The sequence below is a fragment of the Centrocercus urophasianus genome, unplaced genomic scaffold (assembly GCF_019232065.1).
Source record: "Centrocercus urophasianus isolate 14NV4802_14NV808 unplaced genomic scaffold, USGS_Curo_1.0 seq_23, whole genome shotgun sequence".
Taxonomy (NCBI): domain Eukaryota; kingdom Metazoa; phylum Chordata; class Aves; order Galliformes; family Phasianidae; genus Centrocercus; species Centrocercus urophasianus.
Window position 1 is genome coordinate 14532339 of NW_024884789.1, and position 27499 is coordinate 14559837.

At 39.0% G+C, this 27499-nt stretch overlaps 2 protein-coding genes across 4 annotated transcripts; both read right to left on the reverse strand.

Annotated features, from left to right (window-relative positions):
• Positions 1-3286: 3286 nt before the first annotated feature.
• On the reverse strand, positions 3287-8174 carry GTF2A2 (general transcription factor IIA subunit 2). 2 transcript variants are annotated; one of them, XM_042824041.1, is made up of 5 exons: positions 8126-8174; positions 7666-7830; positions 6578-6682; positions 5226-5352; positions 3287-3614 (listed from the first exon to the last, which is right to left on the reverse strand). In XM_042824041.1, exons 2-5 carry the CDS (start codon positions 7735-7737, stop codon positions 3589-3591), a joined length of 330 nt encoding a protein of 109 aa, XP_042679975.1. In that variant the 5' UTR covers positions 7738-7830; positions 8126-8174; the 3' UTR covers positions 3287-3588. The 2 variants fall into 2 exon arrangements, with proteins under 2 accessions (XP_042679975.1, XP_042679974.1); XM_042824040.1 differs by having other exon boundaries at positions 8102-8172.
• Positions 8175-8415: 241 nt separating this feature from the next.
• Positions 8416-27436, reverse strand: BNIP2 (BCL2 interacting protein 2). 2 transcript variants are annotated; one of them, XM_042824326.1, is made up of 12 exons: positions 27363-27436; positions 23481-23626; positions 22854-22984; positions 22094-22161; positions 21031-21195; positions 19089-19265; positions 18259-18361; positions 17861-17992; positions 17178-17264; positions 16964-17062; positions 15421-15456; positions 8416-13179 (listed from the first exon to the last, which is right to left on the reverse strand). In XM_042824326.1, exons 3-12 carry the CDS (start codon positions 22901-22903, stop codon positions 13131-13133), a joined length of 966 nt encoding a protein of 321 aa, XP_042680260.1. In that variant the 5' UTR covers positions 22904-22984; positions 23481-23626; positions 27363-27436; the 3' UTR covers positions 8416-13130. The 2 variants fall into 2 exon arrangements, with proteins under 2 accessions (XP_042680260.1, XP_042680261.1); XM_042824327.1 differs by lacking the exons at positions 15421-15456; positions 27363-27436 and having other exon boundaries at positions 23481-26069.
• Between the last annotated feature and the right edge of the window lie 63 nt (positions 27437-27499).

The window sequence follows — 27499 nt, forward strand, 5'->3', positions numbered from 1 at the left end:
AATAAAATCCTGACCTCAGTTGGAAACAGTCACATCAGGAATTTTATTATTAGCTTGGTCCAGTGAGAATATGAAAGTCTACTTGTGACCCCTCTGTCTACAGATCAGCTGCTAACTAACAATCTGATCATTAAACAAACCACCAGCTGCGTAAGGAGGAAGTATGTTGCAAACAGACATTCAAGGTATGCACAGGAGGAAGGTGAAACTACAATTCTGAAAATCTAATAACAGATTTAAAAAAAAAAAAAAAAACAACTCACCTGTCTTTAATCCAAATGTTTTTCACTTTTGCAAGAACAACACAGCATGAGCTGAAACTATCATAACATGCTGAAACACAGAGTCCATCAATGGCTTTTCTTCACTCTAGTCAAGAGCATCTATTTCTTTCTTGCTTTGCATTTATTCTGTGTTTTATAAGATCATCTCTGAGATGTCCTGTAATAAGGAAATGGGTCAATGGAAATAAATTTGGAGGAAAAATTTATAGGTAATAAATTTACAGGTAAATATTTACAGGTAAAAATTACAAACAAACTAGAAAGAAGTACAACCTCCAGAAACAAAATACTGATAAAATACTTGCCACCATAAGCAGAATTGATTTGGTCATTGGTTATACCACCATAATCTGACTAACTTTTACAAAAAAATTTATCTTTGAGCAAAACTAATTTCCTAATTAAGTTTCTCCTCTTATGAGAGTGAAGCTTAAGGCTAGATCTCCCACTGCAGTTCCAGTTCCACTGGATACTCACTCAAATGCTCTTTCCTATGCTCCTCCTATTTATTATTGAATTTTCTTCCCATGTTCACCCAGGAACTGTTAGAGCACTGAGAAGCAAAACCAAGCCACTAGTACGTTAACTGAAATACTACTTCCTATGCTGCTGAAGATGCAGCAAAGCAAACATCCAACACTGCCATTAAATCTTATCTACCTCATTGTACTGTGTTACAAGATGACCCTGACAGCTCCATACTTACTGTTCTTTTAATCTCTCTCTGATAACATCTGAAGCAATACTCACAGCCCTGACTGAGCAAACAGCTTGCTTTAGCCAAGATCTACTTTTGTGCACTGGAGGAATTCACAAAAATCCTTTCCTCTCGTGGAATCCATGTTTACACAGGCAGTCACCACAGCCATTTTTGTTCATCCACTTTTATTTTCCCCCCAGATTCTATTTATTGCAAAGTTTCTTTCCAAATATAAACATTAATTGCAGCTCAAGGTCAAAATTATCTTTTGCTTTTTCTCCACTATGGACAGCTGGAAGCCACTCAGACTTTTCTGAAATAAATTGGAAAAAACAAGCCCCAACAAACCAGTGAGCCAAGCCATTACAGCTGGAAAAACCAAACAGGTAGCAGCAAGAATGCTGATGCTGTAGTCAGTGACAGTTTTGCATTGGATATGAAAAAAAGTATCTTAGTACAACATTTCACAACAACTTTTCATCTGTGTTGCTTTTTTTGGTACTTGGTTAACTTGGGCCAAAAGGCTAATCAAGAACTTCAGTGGTATTTAAGCATTTTGCACATTTTTCCACTATGGAAAGAATGGAGTGCTTTAAGTTTTGAGCATTTAAATTATTTCAGAATGTCCATCTCCTTTTCAAATACTTCCTTACAAAGCAAGGCAACACGAATCAACAGATAATCAGAGCACATGGGGAGTATTACTGTTAGGCACCACTCTGAAGAGTAGCCCATCACCTTTCTCCAAAGGAACACACCCAGATCTCCACTACAACTCTTAACATTACTTTTTTTCCCTTTTTTTTTGAACAAGTCATTAAAATTGTCTTGAATTTACGAACTGCCATTTCTGATCACACTCACATTGACTGGAATTTTACGAATTGCTGAGCAGCAGACATCTTCACCATTCAAATTATTTCTCCTTCATTTGAAATTTTTCTTTGCACATGTACGCATGCAAGGAAGCGAATCAGTGCTTCTTAAGTTCTGTATTTTCTTTCAATTAACAAATAAAGTAATTCCAAGGATGCAAGTGCTAATGTAGCAATGTACAACTACTGAAAAACAAGAGAAGTCTGATGGAGGAGTATGAAGAAAACGCTAACAAATTCATTCCACCCATAAACCTTAAATCAGTGTAATGCTGCTGCCTTTTCTTTTTTTAATGGAAAAAGACTGTAGTAAATATGCTAATGCACATTACTTGGAACTGAAACCAGTATATACTTATTTGCTTTAGAGAGGAATCCAAGGGTTACAAAAGAGCTGGAGATTGAGAAGCTTCGGTTCAGAGAGAAAAAGACTGCAGGGCTGGAGGTAGGAACAACCAACATTTCTTAGGGTTGAAATTCAGTTTGCCCCACAATTATCACAGAACATTTAAACATAGAAGATCGGGTAAGACAGAAAAAAAAGAGAAAACCACAGGAGGGACACACATTGACATCCTTCAACATAATGACCTCAGTAGACAATTACCATGCTGTTCAAATAAGAGCAATAGTCTTGTTTGTTTGTTTTTTCAGAACAGTTTCTTATCAAACTGCAGTACACAGAAGACATTTTAACAGAGATACAGGACAAAAGAAAAGTTGTAATAATCACAGTACCTGGAGATGTCTGTGAAGCAAGCCTGTGAAATCCCTTCATGCAAAGAAAAAAAATAAATCTTGTCTATGGAAGATATTCCAGGTTTGAAGGGGGAGCTGGATGGAAGGATTCTAATTTATCCTCGATAACTGAGGCTTTCAGTGCTCATCACTTCTCCCACTTCTGACTGAGAACATGAAATTCCTCGTTTTAAATACATTCTAAATACCTATTCCAGGCCAAAGTCATGCACAAAGAGTGATTAGATAAACATAAAAATAAGCAGCACCAGTATTTTTTTAGAACACAGTGCAATCCTTAAGGTTCGCTTTCATGAGCTACGCAGTGATATTTTAATACTCAAGTCAATGTATTACTAGCACAGAGTACACAATGGATTTGGTATTTACAGATACCTCCTATCTACCAAGTAACAAATACATCTATAGACACCTATTGTCTGTTTAATATGATAATAACATACAGCAGCAAACAGAAAAGTATACTGATGAGCATGAGCTGCTAAGTTTTTGCTGATGTCTAGTAATGTTACTTTGAAAATGCCATTCCTTTGCCACCATACTCAGATTAGACCCTACAAGTGAAAGCCCTTTGAATTTGCAATAGTACTATAATAACAGTTACAGAATACCACAAGAATGCATTAATGTATGTTTTTAAACAAAGCTTTCCAATGATCACTCATTCATTCACAAGTTTTTAAATAAAAGTTTATTAGAGAAGTTATTGTGAACAAAAAAGGCAACAGTATTGTTGTAACTTTTTAAAAAAGAAATAACATTGTGTTCTTCATGCCCCACATGGTGAACTGAAGAAATGCTACAGGTATTTCTTCCACTGTTTTCCTGTGATGCTTTCTTAGTACGGATTAACTCACATCTGCATCACAAGATGCAAGTAATGCAAGTACAAACACAGTCCCTTTCCATGCTTCTCTCCAGAAAGTGCTGCGCATTAACAGAAAATATTGCAGGCAAACCACAGTTCTTTTCATTCTGCAGCATTGGAACCAGTGTCTAGGAAAGAAAAAAGGCAATGTAATACACACTATCCCACAGACTTCAGTTAAAGAGAACAAATGCCATTCTTTAATACCTTCCTCAAACTCAAAAACATCCCCTCAAGCCTTTTAATATAGCACATGCTCTGTACCTACCCAAATCCCTTCACTATATAGCTATAATGTGAGGCAAGGACTGCTGGTGTACTTTCACCTCATTTAATGATACCGAAAACAGCCACTATAAAACTTCAAGGCTGTGCATATACATCACTTGCCAATGTGGTACCAAAAATGGAAGAGGCTTTGCTCTAACTCTGTGTCACACACTTTACTGCAGTCAATGACAAGCATATCTTACTAAATCACATGATCTGCCAAAGAGAAAAGTTAACACATCCCACAGCAAAAGCTCCTATGGAATCTGTGCTACTGCAGTATATGTATCATGCATTTTTAAATACCTGTGAGGATGAGCACGACCTTCATAAAATAAATGAGTGCAATACTCTGTTCTGAACTTTTGTCAGAAGTGCAATTTCTACTATTACCATTGTCATTGCTTTTTTGTTCTTAGCACTGTGGAAAAAATACTGGTCTTTGGATAAAGTAGAAAACACATCAATGTTTACTATGAGTTTTTTAAGCAAGTCTTTTTGTGGAAAAAGAGCTGAAATTTTAGTAACAACTTTAAATCACCCAGTTCTTTAAACCTTATCTGCATACATGTGAGTGAATATGTCCAATAAGCTGAAAGAAACAGTAGCTAACAGCAGAGGCTGAACAAACGACAAGTTCTGACAGCTATCTACAACTACAAGTTGACATGACCCCTATAATCATGCCAGAATCCAAAAAGTCATGAAGAACTTGTTTTGTGGGCTAGCTTACACATAACTACAGCCTTTTCCATTCTCAGTTCTTCCTTTTAGCACCACCTCTAAGAATAAAACAACGGGCACCTTTTCACACACCAGTGACATTCTGTCAATCAATGGTTGGAAAAGTTGTGAAGCAGCTTGCCACAGTAGTCACTAAATGATTATTTTTTTTTCAGCAAAGAACTTCAAGCAACACTGACAAAAGCAGTCACTGACAAATCCAGTCACACGGCTGGGAATAAACTCCTATAAGCAGTTACATACAGGGGGCCCATTGAGCCAGACATTAGTTGCACCACGTGATCTGCCATGCCATCAAAAGCTTCCCATGTGCATGGGTCCCACGCTATCAAATCCAGCAACCAATTGCTCCAACAGTTATCACTGCTTGCTCAGACTGATGCTTTGATGATGATTTGATTTCAATAAAATATGGTGCTGTTCTAGCAAACTGGTTAATACTGCAAAAATCACTATGCAGGAACTCAAACCAGATTAATTCTGACTTTGCACTTGCACAACAGGAGTCCACAATCTCTCACACGTTCCTATTTCAGTGCTTATGAGTTAGGGAAGCATCCAGCTGGCTTCTATTTAACAAATGATGAGAAGTGAAACAGAGTTCAGAGCCCTACTTTCACCTGAAAAATACAATCAGTATAGCTTTAAGTAGAGGATCAATCAAAGCTTTCTACAAATGAAAAGGTCTAGTGCCTGTGCTTATTTATATGCTATTTCATACTTACTTTTTCCATCACATGCTACAATTTTCACTTTGTCCACTTTCACAAGCTCAGTGACTTCCCTAAATTCAACATCATTCAGTACAAACGTCCATACGTTGTCACAGAACCTGTATGTATTCAGAGATCCCTTTGAAAAAAACAGAAGATATTTTCTACAGGTGGCATCCCCAAAATATCAGAAAATATGACATTTACTCTTTACAGAACTACTTACCTTCTAGAACGACAAATCAGCTTGCCATAAAACCAACTATGAACCTGAATGCATGCAAACACACAAGCAAGCAACCGGGGAAAACTGTTATTTAAATGCCCTCCAGTGGCTGAAGTTTTCAAGGCCTTTCCATGTATCTTTTCAATGCAGGGATGTTACACTCTATGAAATGGAAGTTTCAGAGGTATGCTAAAAAGCTTTCTCACGTGCACTAACGAACCATGTAACTTACATTAGTACCAAAAAAGATTTCTTAAAACCTGAGGAATATGAGCAGTGATCACAGAATATATGAATTCTGCAATTGTTTCTAAGAGAAAAAACTAATCAGTGTGACATAACAGGGCTTTCCTACACGTGGTGCATTCCAAAGGTGTTGACATGCACACCTTTTGGCCTTTATCTTCTCATATTTTAAACTGATTCTTTTGGAACTTAAGCTCCACGTGAAATATGTTTGTTTTGCATCTTCAGGACAGTTTGCTACACCATGTATTAAAAAGAATTATGTGAGGGAAAAAAACACCAAAATAAAAAAAAAAAAATCTAAAATCCTACAAGCATGCTTTATTTCTGCATTCTGCATAGACTGCAGAGAAATACTCAGGACAACTTTTCCCTCAATACTACAATCAAATTGACATTTAATAATTGGTTGGCTATCTGCCATTAACTAAAGAGGGTGGCTGTGAAAAAAACAAGTTTTTCTGTGAGACCTACAGCAAACAATATAAAAGTACACCTGCATCTCTCTAGTCTCTTTTCCTGTCAGAGCTGTGGCTGAAAAACTGGCTTTATCTCACTTCTGCAGAATACAATTCAGTGGAGCAAAATTCTCCCCATCTGCAGGACACCAACAACAGCAACACTACACATTTCAGCTTTTCCTTTTTCCTCTGCTTTCATCCCACCAAATTCTTGTTTCCAATTTCTGCATTCCTTCAAAAATTCCCCAACAGACCAGGGAGATAATAAGCTTCACAATTAAATACCGAACATACAAGTAGGCAGCCATTATTTCAGAATCATAAAGAACCTTTTGAAATCTCTGCTCACAGCACACAGTTTTTAATGACATTCTGCATCAACACTCAAACCACCATTGCTTACCAAGAACTGTGACAGGCAGTTATCTTACCCTGAAATTGACTCTGTTCCTGACTCGTTGTGCCAGTGCCGAATTTATAGCTTTATCAAACTGAAGTAGCACCTGAAGGGCCAGCTGAGGAGTGATTTGCTGTGACTGAAGAGATGTAAAAACAAGTTTTGAGTTGCTTCCGCTTTCAGTCAAAAAAGAAAAAAAAGAAAACAGAACCACACTAAAAACTAAGAATATCACAAGAAAGTTCGTGGGAAGAGGTCTCTAAAAGAATAGCTTATAGAAGCATTACAGAAGTATCATCATAGAATGGTTTGGCTTGGAAGGGACCTTTGAGATCACCTAGTTCCACCCCCTTGCTATAGGCAGGTACATCTCCCTCTAGTCCAGGTTGCTCACAGCCCCATCCAGTTTGGCCTTCAGTGCTTCCAGGGAGAAAGCATCCACAACCTCACTGAGCAACCTGTTCCAGTGTCTCACCACCCTCACAGTAAAGAATTTATTCTTAATATCCAGTCTAAATCTACCCTCTTCCAGTTTAAAACTATTTCCCTTTGTCCTGTTACTACCTGCCCTTATAAAAAGTCCCTACCAGCCTTCCTGTAGGCCCTCTTCTGGTATTGGAAGGCCACCAAAGTAAGGTCTCCTTGGAGACTTCCCCAGGCTGAACATTCCTAGCTCTCTCAACCTGTCTTCATAAGGGAGGTGCCCCAGCCTTCTGATCGTCTTCGTGGCCCTCCTCTGGACCTGCTCCAACAGCTCCATATCCCCTTATTTACCTTTGTTTTCCCACCTTAAGCCCGGGAGAAGAAATAACGTGCTAAAAGATTTTTTGTGCTACACAAAGATTGCTGCTGCTTAGTTGGAAACCAGCAGAGGAGGAAACTGATTGCAGTGTTCCAGAATAGCCTGGCTATAGCTTTACTGGACCATACAACAGGGGAGAATGCCACATCAGAAAAGGCTTCCATCTACAACGTTCACTTAAAGGCTCCCATGTAACGCAAATCGCTTTTGATCTCAATAGGTAAACATTCTGAAAGCTGAGACGCTGCCCGCAGCATGGCTATATCCGGCTGTATCTGCACCGCCGCTCCCGGCAGCCGCCTCGAGCCCGGCGCTCGCACCTGGATGAGCTCGTCCAGACTCTCCTGCAGGCTGTTGCCCAGAGTGGTGTTCCGGTACAGCTGATAGGCCATGGTTCCTGCGGGGCGCTGGCCGCCTTACTGACCATCCACGGCTCGGGACGCCTGCTGTATCCTTGCTCTCATTAATAAACGAGGGAAAAAAACCTACAAAACACAACACGGCCTTTAGCTGCCCAGTACACGGCAGGAGCCGAGAGCCCGGGTGGCAGGGCGGAGCCGCACCGGCACGGCCCGAACGCGACACGCGGGGCCGGCCTCATCCGTCTCCCGTTCGGCTGCCGGGCTGGCCGGCCTCCAGCCCCCGGCGCAGGGTGCCCACTGCGGAACGGGGCGCTCCGGCAGGACAGGGAGCCGCAGCCCAAGCCCCGACCCCGCGTCTCCCCGAGGCCGCCCGCCAGGCCTGGCCCCGGCTCACCACCGCCCGCCGCTGCCGCCTCACCCGCTCCGAGCGGCCGGAAGAAGCACTGGCCGCGCTGACCGCCGACCCGGAAGCGGAAGTGCGAGCGCTGGCTCCACCCCCAGGGCTGCGCCCCGCCGCGGCCTGAAAGCCACCGGAGGCCGGGCGTAGCGGTGGGGTTGGGAACGTCCTCAGCAAGGCGCTGCGTTTCATTGCGCCCGCAGCGCTTTCTGCACCCACGTCACATTCATGCTTTCCAAGAGGGGGCAGGACAAGACTCCTGAAACTTAAGTCAGCATACAGTCCTAAGTAGGAAAAGAAAACATGCAGACCTCTTTCAAAAATATTTATTGCATTCAGCATTTACTTTTTCCTAATTAAAAGGTTCCGATAAGTGTGCACAGCTGGCACAGTCAGACACGTTCATCACATTACTCCATGACATCTTGGAAAGCAAACAGAAAAGAAGGAATACTAATACAAGAGGTAGGTGAAGAGCCTTGTATTCACACAGCTTTATACAAAAGGGACAAAGGAAAATACAATCGTGTCTGCAATGACTACTAAGAGTCAATTATTTAAGCTGGTTATAGAATGATTCATGGTTTGGCATAACTGCTACAGCTCCATTTAGTTAAAAACTGCAAGTTTGCCACACTGTGCAGACCAATAATTGCGTTCATAGACAATTTTTAAGCCCGTTGAAGGGCTCTTTCCCTTTTTCTATACAGGCCTTGTTCAGATGCTGAGTAAGAAGCAACGCAGAACTACAGAGCCACTGGGAAATCAAACACTTATCTTCTGTGAACAAATTTTAATGTGGAACTTCATGTCACAACTAATAGTCAGCCCTGAGTAAGCCAGAGGAAGGTCCATGGTAAGGTACAGATTTCCCCTTTTTTTTTTTTAAATTAATTGAAAAAGCCAGTTGTTCTTTAGATAATTTAAAAAAACAGAAAAAGATGTTTAAACAAATAATCTGGGCTATCTGAATCACAAAACAAAAGTGATCTGAAATAGTTTAGCAAAATTAAAGCTTTTTAATTCATCTCAGTCATGCTTGAATGGAATGATGAAAACACAAACAGAACTGCACTCTCTTTTACTTCACAACTGCCCTCATTCCTGTTAGCTGAATGTAGAGAACAAGAGGTGACAGGAGAAAGTGTGGTTCAACTTACAATTCTGATGTTAGGAAAGCTGCAAAATGTCTTTCCAAATATATTTAAATATTCCTTATATAAAGTGCTACTTTGACTAAAATCGGGTATCCTTGAAAAGTATCATTAAAGCACACTTAACAACCAGCATGAAAAAAATCCTCTCGAGAATGACCTGCATCCACAAGGACTGAATACATATTTTTCTCCAAAATCCTTCTAAGTCTTCTGTGGTTACCGAAAGCACACAAGCAATTATCCCTTCCCCCTCCTCCTCACATGAGGCTTTTAAGGGAGACTGGAATGACTTGAGAATTAACGTCACCTTCAGAGACAATAGCTTGGGTAAGAGATGCACTTAAGCCATCTTTCTACATAATAAATACAATATAAGTCTGCAAGATACACAAATAAAGTCTGACACTGAAATACACCTTTCTCCAAGAATCTTACTGCTCATTACAGATTTAGTTTAAAACCATCTGTTCATGATTTAGTTCAATTGTTTTTTTCCCCCACAGTTATTAGACTTTCCAGTCCATGACACTGGTGAGGCTGTAACTAGGCACTAATGCCCTCTTCTCCTTTTGACACACTGTGAGGTCATTTCATAAGATCCCATTACCACCAACGTTTCACCCGACTTTGAAGTCTGACACAAATTTCCTGTTGAATCATCCTAATCTGCCATTAGAGCATTAAAGTGTGTGAAGCAAGAAACTTGCCAAGACATGTTAACCCAGCTAAGACTAGCTGTATGCAATTGGGAATAGAAATACTGTTTTCAATGCACAGTTCCTAACAGCAAGTAAATACTCTTCTTCACTTGTCCTCTGGAAAGGAAGAAGAAATATGCTAAGCTACATAAAGTTACAAAGAAGTTACATATTACTCTAACTAGTTCTAAGCTTTACGGAACTGAAAATTCTAAACTAACTGAGAATGTGTATTTTAAAATTCCAAAACTTCAAAGATTTCTGTATGATTCAGCACTAAATTTCTATGGATCCCTCACCGTTACTTTCCAGTAGAACACAGCTTTGCCACGCTACATAAAACTATCAAGAGTACTTATGCAATCCAGAGTCTATCCACATCAGTTTTTAATGACACTTTCTCCAAAATACCTTTGTCACTTCTGAATGTTTCTCCCGTTGTAAAACTCGTTTTATACAACCTCACATCCACACATACAGAGATCACCATTTCAAACAACTCCATTTCAGTGTCACACAGCAATAACAAGGTATCCATTAGCATGTATATATACATACACACAAACTCATGAAACCTCCAAACTGAAGGTGAATTAGTGACTCCAACTTCTATCAGCAGAGCTCAAAACATATTCCAGCAACACAAATTCTACCTCTAGGAAGAAGTGCATAAGGTGAACCCCCTGTAATACTGTTACTTTTCACAAAGCAATTCAGAAAGAAATAACTTTAATAAAGTATGAAATTCTAACTCTAACGTTTTTAAATATTAAAATATATTAAATTATTCTATATATTTAAAAATATAAAGTTGACAAGTTAATTCGAGTTCAGGATAACTTTGGGACCTCTGCTTTTTGTAAACATCCCCCTCATCATTAAATGATGAGCTGGAAAAGGTCAGAGGAGAATCGTTCTTTAGTACACAAGATTCTCATGCTGTGTATATTTTCAGGACAGAACAACTGTTTTACAGTGTATTCATTCACAAAAACTAATACTAAAGAAACAGACTTTTAGGAAAGTTTTTCCAAAAGAAATAGAACTACTGCAACATGAAACTGCAGAACCACTCAGCCACCAGAAGAAAAAAAAAAAAACAACCAATAATCTTATCATTTGAGAATTCACCCTAAACAGAGGACTGTCTACTCTAAAGGATGCTATATACATAGGAGGGAAGGGACAGGTACTCACAGAAGTTCAGTTGTTCCATTATAAACACGACTTTACTGAGAAGAATACTTCTTTGAACTAGGAAGAATTTGAAACAAGATGAGTGGATTGGAATGCTTAGCATCTACCCTAGGACTCACACAGAATCAGCAAAGACTGGGATGGTTTCCAGGTTTGTCTGTTCATATGTGTTGCATTGTGGAAGCATTAAACAAATTGTGAAAGTGTCCACTTCACTAACTTTAATCCAGGTCAACATCAAATTTGGAAGAGGAAAAAAACCTTAAAATGAAACGTTCACATTTGTGTTCTGCTTTCAAAGCAGGATCCAAACATGATGTAATAGATTCAAGGCAATTTGAAATCAATATTACCTGAAAGAGAACATCCTACATATTAATCTCTTTGAAACCACAGTACAGAAGGTAGCATAAGTACCAAGACCTTGAGATGAAAGCCTCTGAATCACAGACAAACTCCCAGAGACATGGGCAGTTCATCTTTATCTGACATGAGTATCTGTTCCCGGACCATTATGTGTATCATTAGAGATTCTACATGAAGTGGCCATTAATAAATGTTGACCATGGAACTAGCTAAACTGCCACTAATCCATGCCAGGTATTAATCTAGTTGAATGCATTTTTTTTTTTTTTTTGAAGTTCAAGACAAACGTAGAACACTAAATGAAATTGACATTTTAAAGACAAAATCACAAGCATATAAAAATATCTGAAGATTGAGTATTTGCTAAAACATTTAATTGCTCAGCTCCTGAATGGATTCATTTGTGTGCATCTGTCCTTACAGGAAAACAGCAATGCTCAAGACACTTCACAAACTTTTACAGGCTATCAGTCAGTGCCTAACTGTTGCCCTGGAATCCAAGAACGCTTTTTGTATAGGCAACTTTACTACCCTTATGGGATAAGGAGGAAACCTTTTATATTGTTGTTTGTTTTTTTTTTTTTTTGGTGAAGTTAATACTACTATCAGGTGCCAAGCCAAGAGCTTTAGAAATGGATGCTGATTTACAAGGATGACACAGTAATAGTAAGAGTCCCCCAATCTCTGCACACAAGTGATATTATGGGTAAAATATTTATGCCACTCTCAAGCTCTACTGAAAAATAACCAGAATTACTGGTGATAACTGATATTTATCCACAAAAAAAAAAAAAAAAAAAAAAAACCACACAACCCAGAACAAACTCATTTCATCCTTGTAGCTGAACTAGCCTTCATTTACTGAAGCAGAATCTGAAATTTGCAGCTTAAATTTACACAGGTCTGATATCAGTCACTTACACAGTTTAGTTTCCACTGCAGCTGAGGCTTAAACCCTCTGGCCAACAGACAGGAATTCAGAGAACTCCAGATCTGTGTTCTGAGAAGTGGACTACAAGACAAAGCTCAAGCTCACTCTAGTGAGGTAAATGAGTACTGCTTGTATTAGGTGTGAACAGAAATAAGCATCTCCACGCATATAGTAGACTACGTTATGTGATTGTTAATTTTCAAACAAATTAAGGTTTCTCTGACAACCAAGAAATGCACTTGACCATTTAGAGCAAAAACAGATCACGCGCTTTATACAATAACAAGTAGTTTATGGCCTCGCCTACCTGCAAATGAATTCCTTCAGCAGGTACACAACGTATTGCTCAAAGTCATAAAAATATATATTATCTTTCCTTTAGCATTTAGATATATAAATATTTTACTGAAGAACATGCATCATTTAGATAAACAATTGTAAGAACATCCTCTAAACATGGGGTTCTTTGACATTTGGCCGTATAAAAGGATTACACAAAGGTAGCTACTCAAATCAAGACAAACCAATACAGCAGTGAAGAGTCCATTGTGTGCCAGTCTAAAGTTAAGCACCTCTTGCAACAAGTTATGTTATATATACACACAAGAATGCATCATAAATGAAGAAAATAGCATAAATCCATCCGTATATTCTTCAGTCTTGTTCTGTCTCTCAACTTACTGTTCACTTTTCTGCTCTTGTTTTCCATTCAGCTCTTGGTCAACTCTGCTTAGTAAAGAAAACAGTGATGTTAGAACTGTATTAAAAACAAATTTAGTTCGCTTATATATTACGCAAAACTATTAACAGAAAAAGGTGAAAGCTCTTGCATGGAACAAGGTTTAGCATGTAAATATTGAATAGTTAAGATTTTTATTAAATGCAGTTACAATAAGACGTTTAAAAAGTCTGTTTTCTTACTTCCCCCTCAAAATTGATTAAAATTGTTAAGAAGCCATTAAAGTAAGCATAGCATTTGAAAAGCACAAGTACATTTTGACTGCACAGCAAGAAAAAGGTTCTGTACTCTTACTAATAAATACAAGCAGGAACACAAGTTCTCAGTTAACAATACTATTAGGAGCTGCTACCTGATGAACTCATACACTGCAATATTAGCACAGAATTTTCTTCAATTTTAAGTAACTAAGCCAAGAAGGTAACAGCAAAAACTTAATTAACAAGAGTTGAGTGGCTCCTTAATTGCAGTACTTTCCATCAAATTATAAGACTCCTTTGACTACCCAGGAAAAATTCATTTCTGAGGAGCTTCTGTATCTACCTTGGGCCACTGAACAACATGTTGCTTTGCAGAAAGCAGGGGATGGCTCACAGCGCTGCATGAAACGTACTTCTCATCTTTAGAAGAACTTCTCATCTTTAGATCTTTAGAATCAACTACACTCTTAGCTATATCTTCTGGAAAATAATGGAGATCACTTAACTTTAGAACCAATCATAGTCCCAAAGCAACAGGCTCAGGATAAGTTTGTCTTCTAACAGCTGAACTGACTAGCCTATCTGTTCAGTCTCTCCAATGATAGCCAGCCACTTTCTTCAAAGTGATTAAAACAATGACAACTCTTCCAGGTCATGAACCCATAAAAATAGGAGGCAGATGTTCTATCTTTTACAGTTTTATGAACTGCACCTAACACACATGGATTCAGTAAACCTGGAGCAGTGGAATTTAGAAACATTCCTAATTAAGGAACAGTTTACCCGCACAGCATGCTGCTGCAACTCATCCCTGTCCTCACTGCAGTAACTTAGGAAAGCATATTTTGACATGACTTGTAGAATTATAGGAAGAATTATAGGAGAAAATATGGTAAGCTAATGCAAGATGGCTACACACAGACCTATAGCTGGCAATATAAATCCACAGTATCACACTCTAGCTTCCAAAATGACATGTACATAGCCAAAGAATTCCTACTGCCATCCACAACACTCTTCATAAACAAACATCAACATGTCTCCTTTCCCATATTACAATGCCTACAGCTGCTTTCAACACAGTATCTCACAACCACTTTGTGCCTGTGATCTTTCCTGTCCACTTCAGTAGTAAGTTTTGAAATAAAACTTTTGTGAAAAGTATTGGTAGTACAAGTATCAACATTGACAGGGATGCTAAAGGTGGGTTTCTTAAGTTCAGCTTTCTTAGAAATTAAGGTTACAACACCACAGGATTCTCTTAATGGAGTAATTCATAGTGAAGTAGCTTCACGTGCAAGTTTTCAGAGAGAATTATTTTTTTAATTTTCATTTCACTGTTTCTTTGGTCATTATTCAAGTTAGACAATAAGCTTCCCTGAACAGTTACACACACGGAAGAGTAGGCAAATAAAGTGAAGTTAATAACAGAACACTCTAGTACATTTGTTAGTTATACAGTAAAAAGTAAAAGCAAAAAAAAAGTTATCACAGCTATTAGGATAGCTTGAATGATTAGCAAGAGATTGAAAGTTTGCAAAGTGAAAACCTAATGACTGTTACCAAGGAATATACACACTGCAAATACAAACAGCACTAAAAACATTAAATTGCATCTGTGCAAGTTAAAAAAGTAGTTAATATGAAACTAAATACATATTAGAACTTCCTCCACAGTTGTGCCTCTGCTGCGTACTACAGCTTAGCACCTAAAAACAGCTCTTTAGACATCACTTGTTAGAAACAGTGAAACAACTGAATCAGTTCATACAGAAGCATGCTTTTGCCTCTTGAAAATGTGGTTAAGAATCCACACACACCCCTTAAAACTCAGAATCACATTTAATAGTAGACACTATTTACAAATACGTGAGTTTTCAGATGTTACTTTCATGCATAAGAACTAGGTCACTAGTGCTTGTTTATATTTACAAATGCTTATTCCTTTACACAAGCCAATCATCTGGGAGTTAGTTGCAGTGCAAATAGTCTTATCTAGATGCAACCCTCATCAAAACATGAATATACCTTGTTTGTTTCTTTCTAAACTTTTCTTCTTCATACCTTGGTGGGGAAAAGTTTGATTTCAGTAAATATACAAAGGCCAAATTCAATAGAAGCTACAAACAGCTATTACTGTCAATATAGTTTGTGGAAACATGCCAAGTTTTTAAATGAAAAAAGCAAAAAAAAAAAAAAGTTTTGCATCTTCAAGATAATTAATATTAAATTTTAACTACCAGAGCAACTTCCTGTACAATATTTATCCATCGCTAAAGTTTTAAGTCTATACTCTTAATAGTTTAAAACCAGATATAGAACACATTAGTCTGATAATTAACTACTATAAAGGATGAGCTTGGCTGACCTCTGAAGACTGAAACAGGCTGCCCAGAAAAGCTGTGGATGCCCCATCTCTGGAGGCAAAGCTGGATGGGGCCCTGGGCAGCCTGATACAGTGGTGGTAACCAGCCCACAGCGGGGGTTGGAACTGGATGGGCTTTAATGTCCCTTCCAACCCAAGCAATTCTTTAGTACAGAAAGTAGCTTTATATGACTCGGAATGACAGCCTGAATTTCCCTAATATATCCTTCAAAAAATCCCAAGAGAAAATTCTCAGAGTAGCAGAAGGCTGCTCCAACTTAATCACATCTTTCACCCTCAACAAAAAACTGCATTTGCTCTATGCTAAAAAAATAAAAAGAAATTCACAACTAACGCCAGCTGAATGTTTGCTGTGGTACCCAGCAGTCAGTTCATCCAACATGGATGTGATGCTCTGCCCAAAGTGATACTACACTATCTTCCTTTATAGAGTTTCCCATCAGCCATCACATCTGTGATCACCTATTGTGGTACATAATCCATGGACTCTGTATGTTATGCTTTCCAATTAATCTACTGACAGAATTATTATTTCCATCTAGCTTTTTCAAGAGAAAAGTTTACGATTTCGCTTTATTACTGCAGCCACCGATTCTGTTCAAGTGTCATTGTCACACCTGAGAGCAGAGTTGTGCTGACATTAAATAGATATTATATGGCAAAGATCTGAAAGGAAGAGCAGAAGGAAAAAAAGAAAATCAAGGACATTGGTACTGCCTTCCCCTCTCTGCCGAAGTAGTTTCAGAAGTACAATGGGTAGGGATTCAAGCACTTTTTATCTACAGCTTTCTTCAAATGAAATCCCTACCCAACTGATATTTCACTCCTTAATTTGTAGTGCAGTTTAGCATGAACAGTGAAAATAGTATAAGTTCAATGTAAGTGCACAGCATTTCTTACTCAAGCCATTTAGCATACAATAAGTAGAACAACTGCAGCAAGGCTTAATCTACAGAAGACTAAACACATCATAAACAGCTAATTATGTGAGACACTACAGGAAAGTCCTTGTACATTAGCATTCCTTCTGTAGTATGGAATATTGAAATTGTGGTTCAGCAATTCCTCCTAGACATAGCAGTTTCATTAAATATCAAGCATTACATTCAAACCAACCACTGAATATATCGTACAGCACTTCCTAAACATGGTCAACCTAGAACACATTTGAACTATAAGACGTACTGTTTTATGCATTCTGGGATGCCAACGTATTCCATGGGGATGAGTTCAGCTAGTTCTGCCAGAGTAAAGACATACCTAATTTTCTGGCTGAATTTTGAGCTGTGGAAGAACAAATGCAGGGTACAGTTACAACTTAGAAAGTATTCATTAGATCAATATTTAAACAGTCAAACATTTAAACTTTTAAAAAGAATAATAGCATCCATATTATTACCTAATAAAAGGTTTTGTGATGGCCAGAAGCGTTCTGATGAACCAAGAAGGATGAACTATGATTAATGACTTCAGATTTTTCCTTAACCTGAAGGATGCAAACATTGAACATGATTATTGGAGCAAAAAGTAACATGACAAAAAGCTTCTTAAAATATATATATGTATACACACACACACACACACACACACACACACACACACACACACACACACTTTTGCAATTACAACTTTGTTATTTAGATCTAGCACTCTGATATCCCATTACTTGAAATTACCAACTGCCCTAAGAAAACACTAGAAAAATACCTAGTCAGAATTAAAAGGCTACCATCATTTTAACAACCAAAGTTACAGTATTTTTTTTAAACACATTTGCAATGAAATTGTCAAGGGACCCACCTTATTATATTAGCATATGAATGTTTAACAAAGTACTAAACTGTAGCAGTACCCACCATTCTAATGCTACGTTTTCACTTATAAAAACAAAATTAAAGAAAAAAAAAAAAAAAAAAAAAAATCAAACATATCCATACCATTATTCTACACCAACAAGATGTCAGAAGAGATTTTCAATACAACAAACAATATGCTTCACGATTACAGCTTAATGATTAGCAGACACCTCATTAAACAGCACTGAACACAAACACTGGGAGAAAACACTACAGAACTTCTTACCGTCTGTCAATTTGCTGGTAACACTTCCTAAGCCAGCCTATGCTTGGCATTTTTCTCCGTGTTGTTGCACCATTCAGGTACACTATCATATAATTCTCTGCTACTAGTAGCTCTAAAGTGCCAATTACATACCTGCAAACACAGGGAAAGAAAATGCTCAAGTGAACATTTGTGGATATTGAAGTAGTTCCTAGTACTGCCCAAATATGCCCAAAAAGGAGAAGCTGACAACAGTGTTAAGCAACATCCAGTCACTTTTTTCCCCTGAAATTAGACACAGTTGCTGTATTGTTTTACCCTTCCCTCATCTAAAAGAAAAAGCTTCACACAAAAAAAAGACATTATTAAGTTTTACAATATGAAGCCAAGGTAGTGTTCAAAGGCAGGTGATGACTTACTTAAATAGATTGTCCATTAGGTATCTGTAGTTAGGCTGGCTGCTTTCAGGCATAAAACAAACAGCAAACACAACGATGGCATTTAACCCATCACCATAATAACCTACAAAGAAAAAGGCAGCAGTAGTGACTACAGTGATTATATCTTCACCACTTTCACTCAGAGAAAAGTCATGAATGTACAGCAAGTTTTTCCATTATTTCCCTTAAAGAGCTTTGCAAACACCAATGGTATATAAATGGACAAGCACACACGCACACTATACATCACCTATCACCAGACTGATCTTCTGGAACCACTTGGATGGAAGAGGTAAGAACATGTGTCAGTCTGTTTCCAAAAACATTTTGCTTATAATTATTAAATATATACATATTTTTTAAAGTTAATCTACTTTTAGGGAAATAATGGAAACAGATGCAATCAAAGTGCTGTACCTGTACTCCACATCTCAGTACATTTAATGTTTTTGATGGCCAACTTTTTTTCCTACCTGAACTTCATAGACTGTTAAGCTAGAGTCAGTAAATTGATTTTTGCCTGAGCAAACTAAAGCTATTTCTTTCAACACTCTTAAAACCAAAAAAAATTTATATCATAACAATGAACTGTATAATTTCTAAGCACATTACGAATGGTCATGTTAGGAGCTGAACACAAATACGTTCTGCAATTTTAGATTAAAATGCAAGAAGTATCAAACTAAGCACATGCTTTACACTACAACAAAGCACAGCATCACTGAGTCTTTCTATTTTTGCTGTATCACTGCATCTCAGCTTCTAGTAGTAGTTTCAACAGATCCCCTCAGTGCATCACTAATTCTTACCACCATGACTGATAACTTTTTTATACGGTTCGATTGCCTTCATGTCCACCCTATGGTCCTGTTCGCCAATCCTAAACATACGCCAGCGTCGACCATCCTCTTTCTCCTCTGCTGCTGTATATTCAGTAAGTGATCCTTTTCTAATTACATCAGTAGTTTTTGGCTTTGGAAGATCATCTGCCGAAGTTAAAACATGTTCAATATCCATTATGAATACTGCATACAGTGATGGCCAATTATAACACAGGTTAACCATTTTGCTATCCAATTTAAGTCAGTCAATACGTTTGGCTGAAGGATATCAGTTCCCTCAGTCAAGACAGAAGACCATCTCATCAACATCAAACTTTTATCAAACTACTGTTAGCTTTGTTTGCCATGAACTGCAGTTTTATATTTGAAAGCGCATGCAAGGTTCTGATTAGGTAAGAAGCCTACTAACAGGAAGCATTCAGTACACTGACCTGAATGGATGTCACCAAAATAGGCAAAGTGGTTAACTCTGTGATAATCATACAGGTTACTTGATCACAGATTTACATGGAAGCATAATTTAAAATATTAACACTATCTTGCAAGCAGACATGCAGGCATTCTATTAGAAATTAAATCTAATTTGTGTGTGCGCACAATCACTATACGAAATTTATGCTGACAGCAATCTGTCAAAAAAAATTTGCTCCAATTAAATAAATGATTCTTGACTTCGTTGCATAGACCTTACCCAAAGCGAGAAAAACCTACTGCAAGTTAGTTGTCTGTTCCCAAGACAAAGCTGTTAACTGAAACTATCCTTCCAGGAAAATGAAGGCAGCAGCATTAAAGGAAGAAAAGACAGAAACCCTTTTCAGCCACTTTTGAAAAACAAGGCACAAATATCTGGAACATTTCCTTAGCAGCACTGCAAAGCTAACCCCAAACACCAGCTCTTCTTCTCTAGAGTTCTCAAACAGACTCGTTTCTACAGGTAAGCCCAGAGCCTCTGTTACCAAATCTTGACCTGCAATGTCTTAGGTATTAAAAACCCTTGCTTTAAAGAACGTTTTCCGTCCATTTATAAGCTACCCTGGAATGAATAACAGATTTTTTTCATATGTAACAATGAAAAGAACTTCCTGTTTTCTCAGGATTTTTTTTTATTATTTGCAGCACAAAACAAGTAATAGTCAAGGTCACGTATCTATAATTTCAGATACATTTTTAAGTAGTATGTTTATAGAAGTTTAACTCCAACTGTTTGACCAAAGTAACAGTCCTTAGCTTACATTAAAAGGGCCCTAATCATAATTAAGCTGCAAGTTTGAAACTTGTGCTCTAACTCCTACACAGAAATTTGTTATTTCCAACAAAACTAGATTCAACAGATTTTGCCTGTAAAAATATTATTAACAATCTACTCATTTCATAAGGATCATTTCTGTAGCACTTCTACCGTGGCTATAGGTAAGTTAACTTCAAACATATTTCAAGTTGACAGAAAATACAGGTTTTTCTACTATTTCCAGCCAATACAGAAAGTTTGCAAAGTCTGAAGAGTTCTGACCTTTTCTCAGTTTCATTTCAGCAGTAAATGAGTCAGGTGTTACTCATTTTTTAAGAACATCATTTAGATCTCTTTAAATACAAAGGCTTACAATTCACAAAGTCCTGATACGCTAATGTGCAACCTGCTAATATTCACGTTGCTTACCTCTATACAGAATGGAATTATAACACATGTAAAGCGTGTGTTTGTACCAAGGATTTGCATTCACTTTACTTTATTGGAGTTAATAGCTATTATGTTTGTTTGTTATTAGTCAGTCAGCATATGATTTGCTTTTTAAAAATTGTCTCTATCTAATGACTTGCATGAGAAAAGAAATTACGAGTCACAGTTCTTTCCCACCTGAAGAATAAGAAAACATCCTGTGGCAACATACAAGAGCTACAAAACACTTACCTTCCCATTCAAACTCATTGCTATTCTCTGAAGGAGTATCTAAGTCATCCAAATCAATGTCTCCGCTCTCATCCAAGTCAGACAAAACAGACTCCTCGCTGCGATCTAAATTTAAGCTAATATCTGGAGCTGTAAGTTTCTTCCTCACTTTGGTTCCATTAACTGCTGCATTTAAAAAAGCAAATTTGTTTTCAAAGCTGAAGTGAGTTTAGACGAGCACAGTAACAAGACAACTGCACTTCTCCAGAGTACACAGTAAGTTAACGCCCACCATTTAAACAATGCATCCCTACATCAGGAATTAAAATATACATGGTAAAAAGAACACAACTTGGGAGACTAAAGTTCAAGTCCTTAAAACGTTACATTTACCCAACTGCATATATACTAAGGTCAGAGGGAGATCACCTTACTATTAATAAAAGAAATATGTGAAGTGCCTCCTCCACTAGTATTGCAGACAGTGCAATGCTTTTGTATTCCTTGTTTTTGTCAGGAATAAATAACATCACAGCTGTCTTTGAAAGAAGCAATATACAAGGAAAAAAAAAAACCAAACAAACAGACAAAGCTAAAAGACAATACTATGAGCAGATTAAGGAAAGTGTTAGGCAAATACACAACGTGCTCTTACACAAGGCAAACATTTGCGTGACTTAGGCAGCAGCTGAAAGCAGCAAATAAAGATATTGATCCAGTACTGGAATTATCCAAGATAAAGCAGACAGACAAGATCCAAAACAGTTGTGTTTGTTTTTCTTATCTTTTGGACTGCCAAAAACCTTCAAAGGCCTGAAATAGGGAGTTAGACTAAGGGAGGCCCGACCTGATGCAGAACAGAAATCAACGAACCAAGATTTTAAGATCAGTGATGAAATGAGTGTTATTTATGTTCATTATTACTCAGATCCCTCTGTTCACATATGAATATGTCATTTAGAATGCTGATCCCTCAAGCCTCATCAACAACAAAAACAAAAAAAACAAACAAACACAAAACAGAGTTTTAGGACAGCCATTTATGTAGAAAACCATCAGCCCAACTACATTGAGATGTTCTTACCAGTTTCACCTTCTGTTCCTGCTGCAGCCAATATATCTGAGTCAACAGGATCATCCTCTGGTAGGGGCCTGACATACAAAATAGTCTTTAATAGTAGCTTCCACTAAAAACACACTGTGGGTTGTATTGATCCAAATGCACATGCTATCTAAATTCAAGCTGGCAGTAAACAACACAGCAGGAATTTCCCTTGTAGCATTCACATTATGAAATGCCAAAGTACTAGTTGCCACTGGTATCATCTTTAGGAAAACTTACTGTATTCTTGCTTGATAAAGTTTAATATTAAATACATCACATAAACAGTACTCTTTTTTTTTTTTATAGAACAGAACATATACGAAGCCAACTTTTTTTTTTTTTTTTTTTAATTTCTTTGTAGGTCTGAGCATCACAGTACTCTTACATGCTAGCAGTTTTGCTCAGAAGCATTGCTTATTGCAGTACTCAGGCCCTCAGTCATTGGTGATTATAAGCAAACAGTCAGAAAAAGTTAATTTAACACTTGAAGAAAACAAAGCTGAACTTACACTTTCATACTGGTAACATCAGAAATTTCAGTATGGGCATTCTTATATTACTTGCACACTAACATAAAGCTATCCCTTTCCAGACCACAAAGAAACAAGGCACAAAAGCCTCTCAAGATCACTATGTTAGTGGAAATCACTGCAAGACTGAGTATTAGTTTATCAGGAAAATAGGGACAGATTGTTTTGGATGTTATGTATTTGATGTTTATTTACAAAAAGTTTAAAACCTTGGAAAATCTTCATCTTGCCATTCTTCCTTAAACTCAACACCTTCCATTCTCCAGCCAACTTGAGTTGTTAATAGTTACTCCTGATCAGCCAGAACCCCTTGTCTTCTGGACTGCAGGCTAAACAGCAGCTACAGGAACATAAAAAGATATAGTTCAATATTGCAACAACGCATCCTATCACTTACCACCAAGTTGAGACATTGTGTGGAAAAAACAGGGAACAGTTAACAGTTCATCCCCTCCCACCACAGCCCATCCTCACACTTTTTCTTTTTTTCCAAATGCAAAACTACTTGTAATAAACTGCTTATAATAACATAACTGTCATAATAATTTAGGTTGGAAGGGATCTCTTGAAATCATCTAATCCAGCACTCTGCTCAAGCAGAAGCAATCTTTAAGTTATAACGAAAGCTCAGAGTAACCTGATCTTTCATTTGGGATTACACCATTTCACTCCACACTGTATGAAGAAACAAAACCTGCCAACTCTCTAAATTATATGAGAGATACCGAATAAAGGTGTACTCTGGGGAAAACAAGCAAACAAACCAGATGGTCAGGTCTAAAATACAACTCAGCTCTTAAACAAACAAAAAACACTTCAACAAAAAGAGCACTCACCCAGAGATGTGCAAGTCGATCTGTGGTTTTTTCAGGCTCACCCATCACCAGCAACAGGGCATCCCCAACAACAGAACATAATAAACCATTCTGCTATGATACAAATCCAATCCAGTTGAAAATCTTGGCTGTGTTGGCTCTGAAGACTGACAGGAACAGGTAAACTTAGCAGTGATAGGAAAAGCATGAAAACAGGAAATTGAATTGTATTTTTAAATGTAAAGAAGCAATTAAGGTAAAACCCAGTAAGTACAGAGTTGGAATACAATCACACTGCTAATCAAGCTAGAGAGACAGTTTATTCCTACATGGATAAAAAGAAACAAGTATGCTTACTATTCAGTAGAATCAACTACTATGGAAAATGTCAATTTCTCTTCTCCTGATCTGATAATAACCACAGACTGATTCTCAAAAGACCTGCAATGCTTAAGGCTATACTAAACAAGCTGCACAATATAAAAATTTAGAAGTATTTTGTTGTTAAAACTGTATTACCAGAAACAATTAAGCTTGAATTTGTCATTAGTGCTTTTTTTTTTACTGACTTTTCCTTCCTCCCACACCCAGGAAATAAACATAAAACTTCTAGAAGGTAACAACCTAACTCTTTAGCAGAAGCCTTTCCTTCTTTGAGTTGTTCATCCCCTGCAGCTCAGTTGTAGGCAACACGTGCCCACACAGGCTTCAATTCCCCAGTAAGAGTCCTCCCAGCGCTCCTCTTCCTATCTGTCCACTTTGACTAGTGTGCTGTCTGGAATGCTTTCTTGCTGCTTGAATCATACCACCTTCCTCACAAAAATACGTCCTCTCTCATTACGATGTCAACACCCTTGGTATGAAGTTCTTCCTGCGTTCTAACCTGCTGAGTGTTTGCAATAATGAATTTAAAGAATTTGCTTGGGGATGAAGTTCTGTCCCCATCAGCAGGAACAATGAATTTGTACATAGCACTTGTCTTGAGACACTGAGATGAAGCACAAGAAGTGGCACAAGATATCCCACATGCTCAAATGAAGAGAACATGACGGTTACAGTCAGCATGGAATGAATTATCTGATACAAAGACACAGCTCCCTAAAAACAGAATAAACCTAAAAGAAAATCTCAACTGGTTATTCTCCATTCTTAAGGGCAGATAAAGAAAGGAAGACAGCAAAAGAAAAGACAGCAACCAACTCAGTCACTGCACACGTGGCTGTAAGACACTGTGATCACACTGCTGTTCCCCCAAGACTTCAAAGCCGAGTTCTGCCCTAACAGCTTTATCACCACTCGTGACGAACGCTGAGCGCCAATTAACATCTGTTAATTTCAGATGTACCACGTTTCAGTGCGGAAACAATGCCTATCAGCATACAGGACAGGTGTGGGGTTTGGAAGTTATTAATGCTGTAACCAAGCTAAGATACTTTTAGAACACGCTTCCCACATCAACAGCTTCTCATAAAGGTAGATGTGAAAACCATCATCCATTAAATACTGCGCAGTATAACTGCAAACAATTTAAAAGGCAAGCTCCAAGTCCTACATCAGAAAAGCACAAGTACAGGCTACTTCACTTCCACATCCCACTCGAGATGCAGGTTAATGAGTTGCGGATGTTTTGACTTCAAGTTTCAGGAACAAAAGCACTGTCACTTGTCAATTGGAACAACGTAAGAAATACAGAAGGAAAGAAATTCAGTTTCAGGAAAGTTGAAGAAGTGCAGACTTCCAGGATGGCTGATGACCGATTCTATATCATCATACCAGTGCTTAGAAAGTAAGAATAAAGCTCTGCTCATACAAGCTAAAGCAGAGTTTAGGACTGTTTTCCTATGGCTGCTGTGGTAGTAGTGGCTTTTCTTTTTTACTGTGCCCAAGTCTTTGTAAATCAGCTGTAAATGAAACATGTAAATTTTAAACTTGAAAGTATAACACTAACAATGCAAGTCTTCACTAGTCACGTAGGAGAGAAGCAATTAATTTCTGACTGCTGCTAGCACTCCTCACAGCCAACTCATAGTTTCTCAGAACACAGATTTGTTTGCTATTACTCTCCATGTAATGTACAGAAATGGAATTAGAAGACTGGAAAATATATCAGGTCAGAAACTTCAACACAGAGAACACCTGGCTGCAGGACTGCCATGTGGTTCTGCTTTCTTCATGCAAACCCTGGACTTCAGTGACCAGCACTGCTGTTATACTTCTAAACAAGTCAGAGCACTACAAACAGGAAGAAGTACTGCAAGGCACCACATCACTGCAATCACTTCTCTGCTGCAGCTAATGAAAGGACCTGAGCGCAGACACACAGGTTAAACCCATGTAAATACTTAGCTGAGGTGTGTTACTGCTTGCACCAGAAGCCCAACATGGGTGTTCTCATCCCTTTCCTGGAAGGAGGGCTGGTTCTCAGCTCTCACCAACATGGCGCTGGCTTGGTTTGGGTACACGTATGATACAAGCACAGCATGGTTGAGAAGACCATTGAGCTGCCACTGTTTGATGTGGCTTACAGCTACACACATACTCTAAGACGTCCTGATTTTTAAAGGAAAAAAGACAACAGAATGGCTAAAATTTACTTTTGAAGAAGGCCTGTTGCATTTCGAGAGGCTTTATTATGGGGGGTTGGACTCGATGATCTCTGGAGGTCCCTTCCAACCCCTACAATTCTGTGATTATTTTACTTTTTAAACGTTTTCTTTCACCTTTGAATTCTCTGAAGAACACAAACAGAAGATAAGCATTTGTGTGACCACATCTATACATCCAATACAAAGACCCATCATATTTGATCCCTGATGAGGATATGAGGATTACAGCACTTGAAGTAGAATGAATACAGAGTGTACTCTGCAAGACTCCTGCAATGAGGAGTTCACTGCTGAGCTCCACCTGACACACACAGGGCGCAGCACACTGCTGCAGTCCCAGTGAGCCAAAAAATGGTACGCTGCTGTTTTCCTACATTTCACCTTCGCCATTTCATGAGAAAGATCAAATGGAATTCCACATTCCAGGCATTAAAGAGATGCCTCCAAGAGCAGTTTTTAATTTCAAAGCACGCCAGAAGAATACATATATATAATTTTCCTGCACACAGATTCATACTGCAAAGCTCCCTGTAATTTCTAAGTATTTCCATAACCCCACTGGCTCTGAGAACGAAGCCACACAAACACTTGAAAACATATCCCAGATACAAGGACAGACATCCAAGTCGTGTCACTTGCATGTCAGCACAAGGAGGCAAGGCACAGCCCTCTGCTAATAGCAGTCTTCGCTGCCTTTCCTCAGCAAACGGACAGAAATCACTCGGCAAAGCAAGAGAGCTGCAGGTTCGCCGGGAGCACTCAGCGCGGTGTAGCACGCTGCTGAACTCGCTCAGTGCCCACCTGTCAGACAGACGACAGCACTGGCACCCGACCGAAAAGCAAATGGAATTACTTGCTGAGAACCGACTTAACCAAACTCGCCAGCTATCATGCAGCTACACTTTACACGAACGGCTGACGGCTCAGAGGCCCAACTGCGACAGCTCTGCGCCGCTCACCGCTGCGGCTGTTCGGCAAAGCCCTACTGCTGCCCATCCCTCCAGCACCGCCGGGCACTGGAGGAGCAGCCCAGGCCCCGCAGCCACACGCAGCCACCCGGCCCGCGCCGCTCCGGCCGCCTCTCGCTACAGAAAACGCCATCCGAACCCGCCACACACACCACACCACACCGCACCGCCCCGCCCCGCTCCCAGCGCCGCAGCTCGGGGAACCGCGCCCCGCGACGCAACGCTCCCGGCCAGGCCCCACCAGGCTGACCCCGCTGGCGGCTCAGCCACGGCTCCACGTCTCGAGATCCCAACTCGCTGCCGCCTCCCCAGAACCCCCTCGGCCGTACCTGGCGGGAGTCGGACGTGACGATCCGGGCCAGGCCGCGGCGGACGCGGCCCGCACCGCCGCTCTGCCTTGCGCGCCGCCCCGCGCGGCCCCGGAAGCGCGCACTCCGCAAGCCTCACGTGACCACCGCGCCCTGCA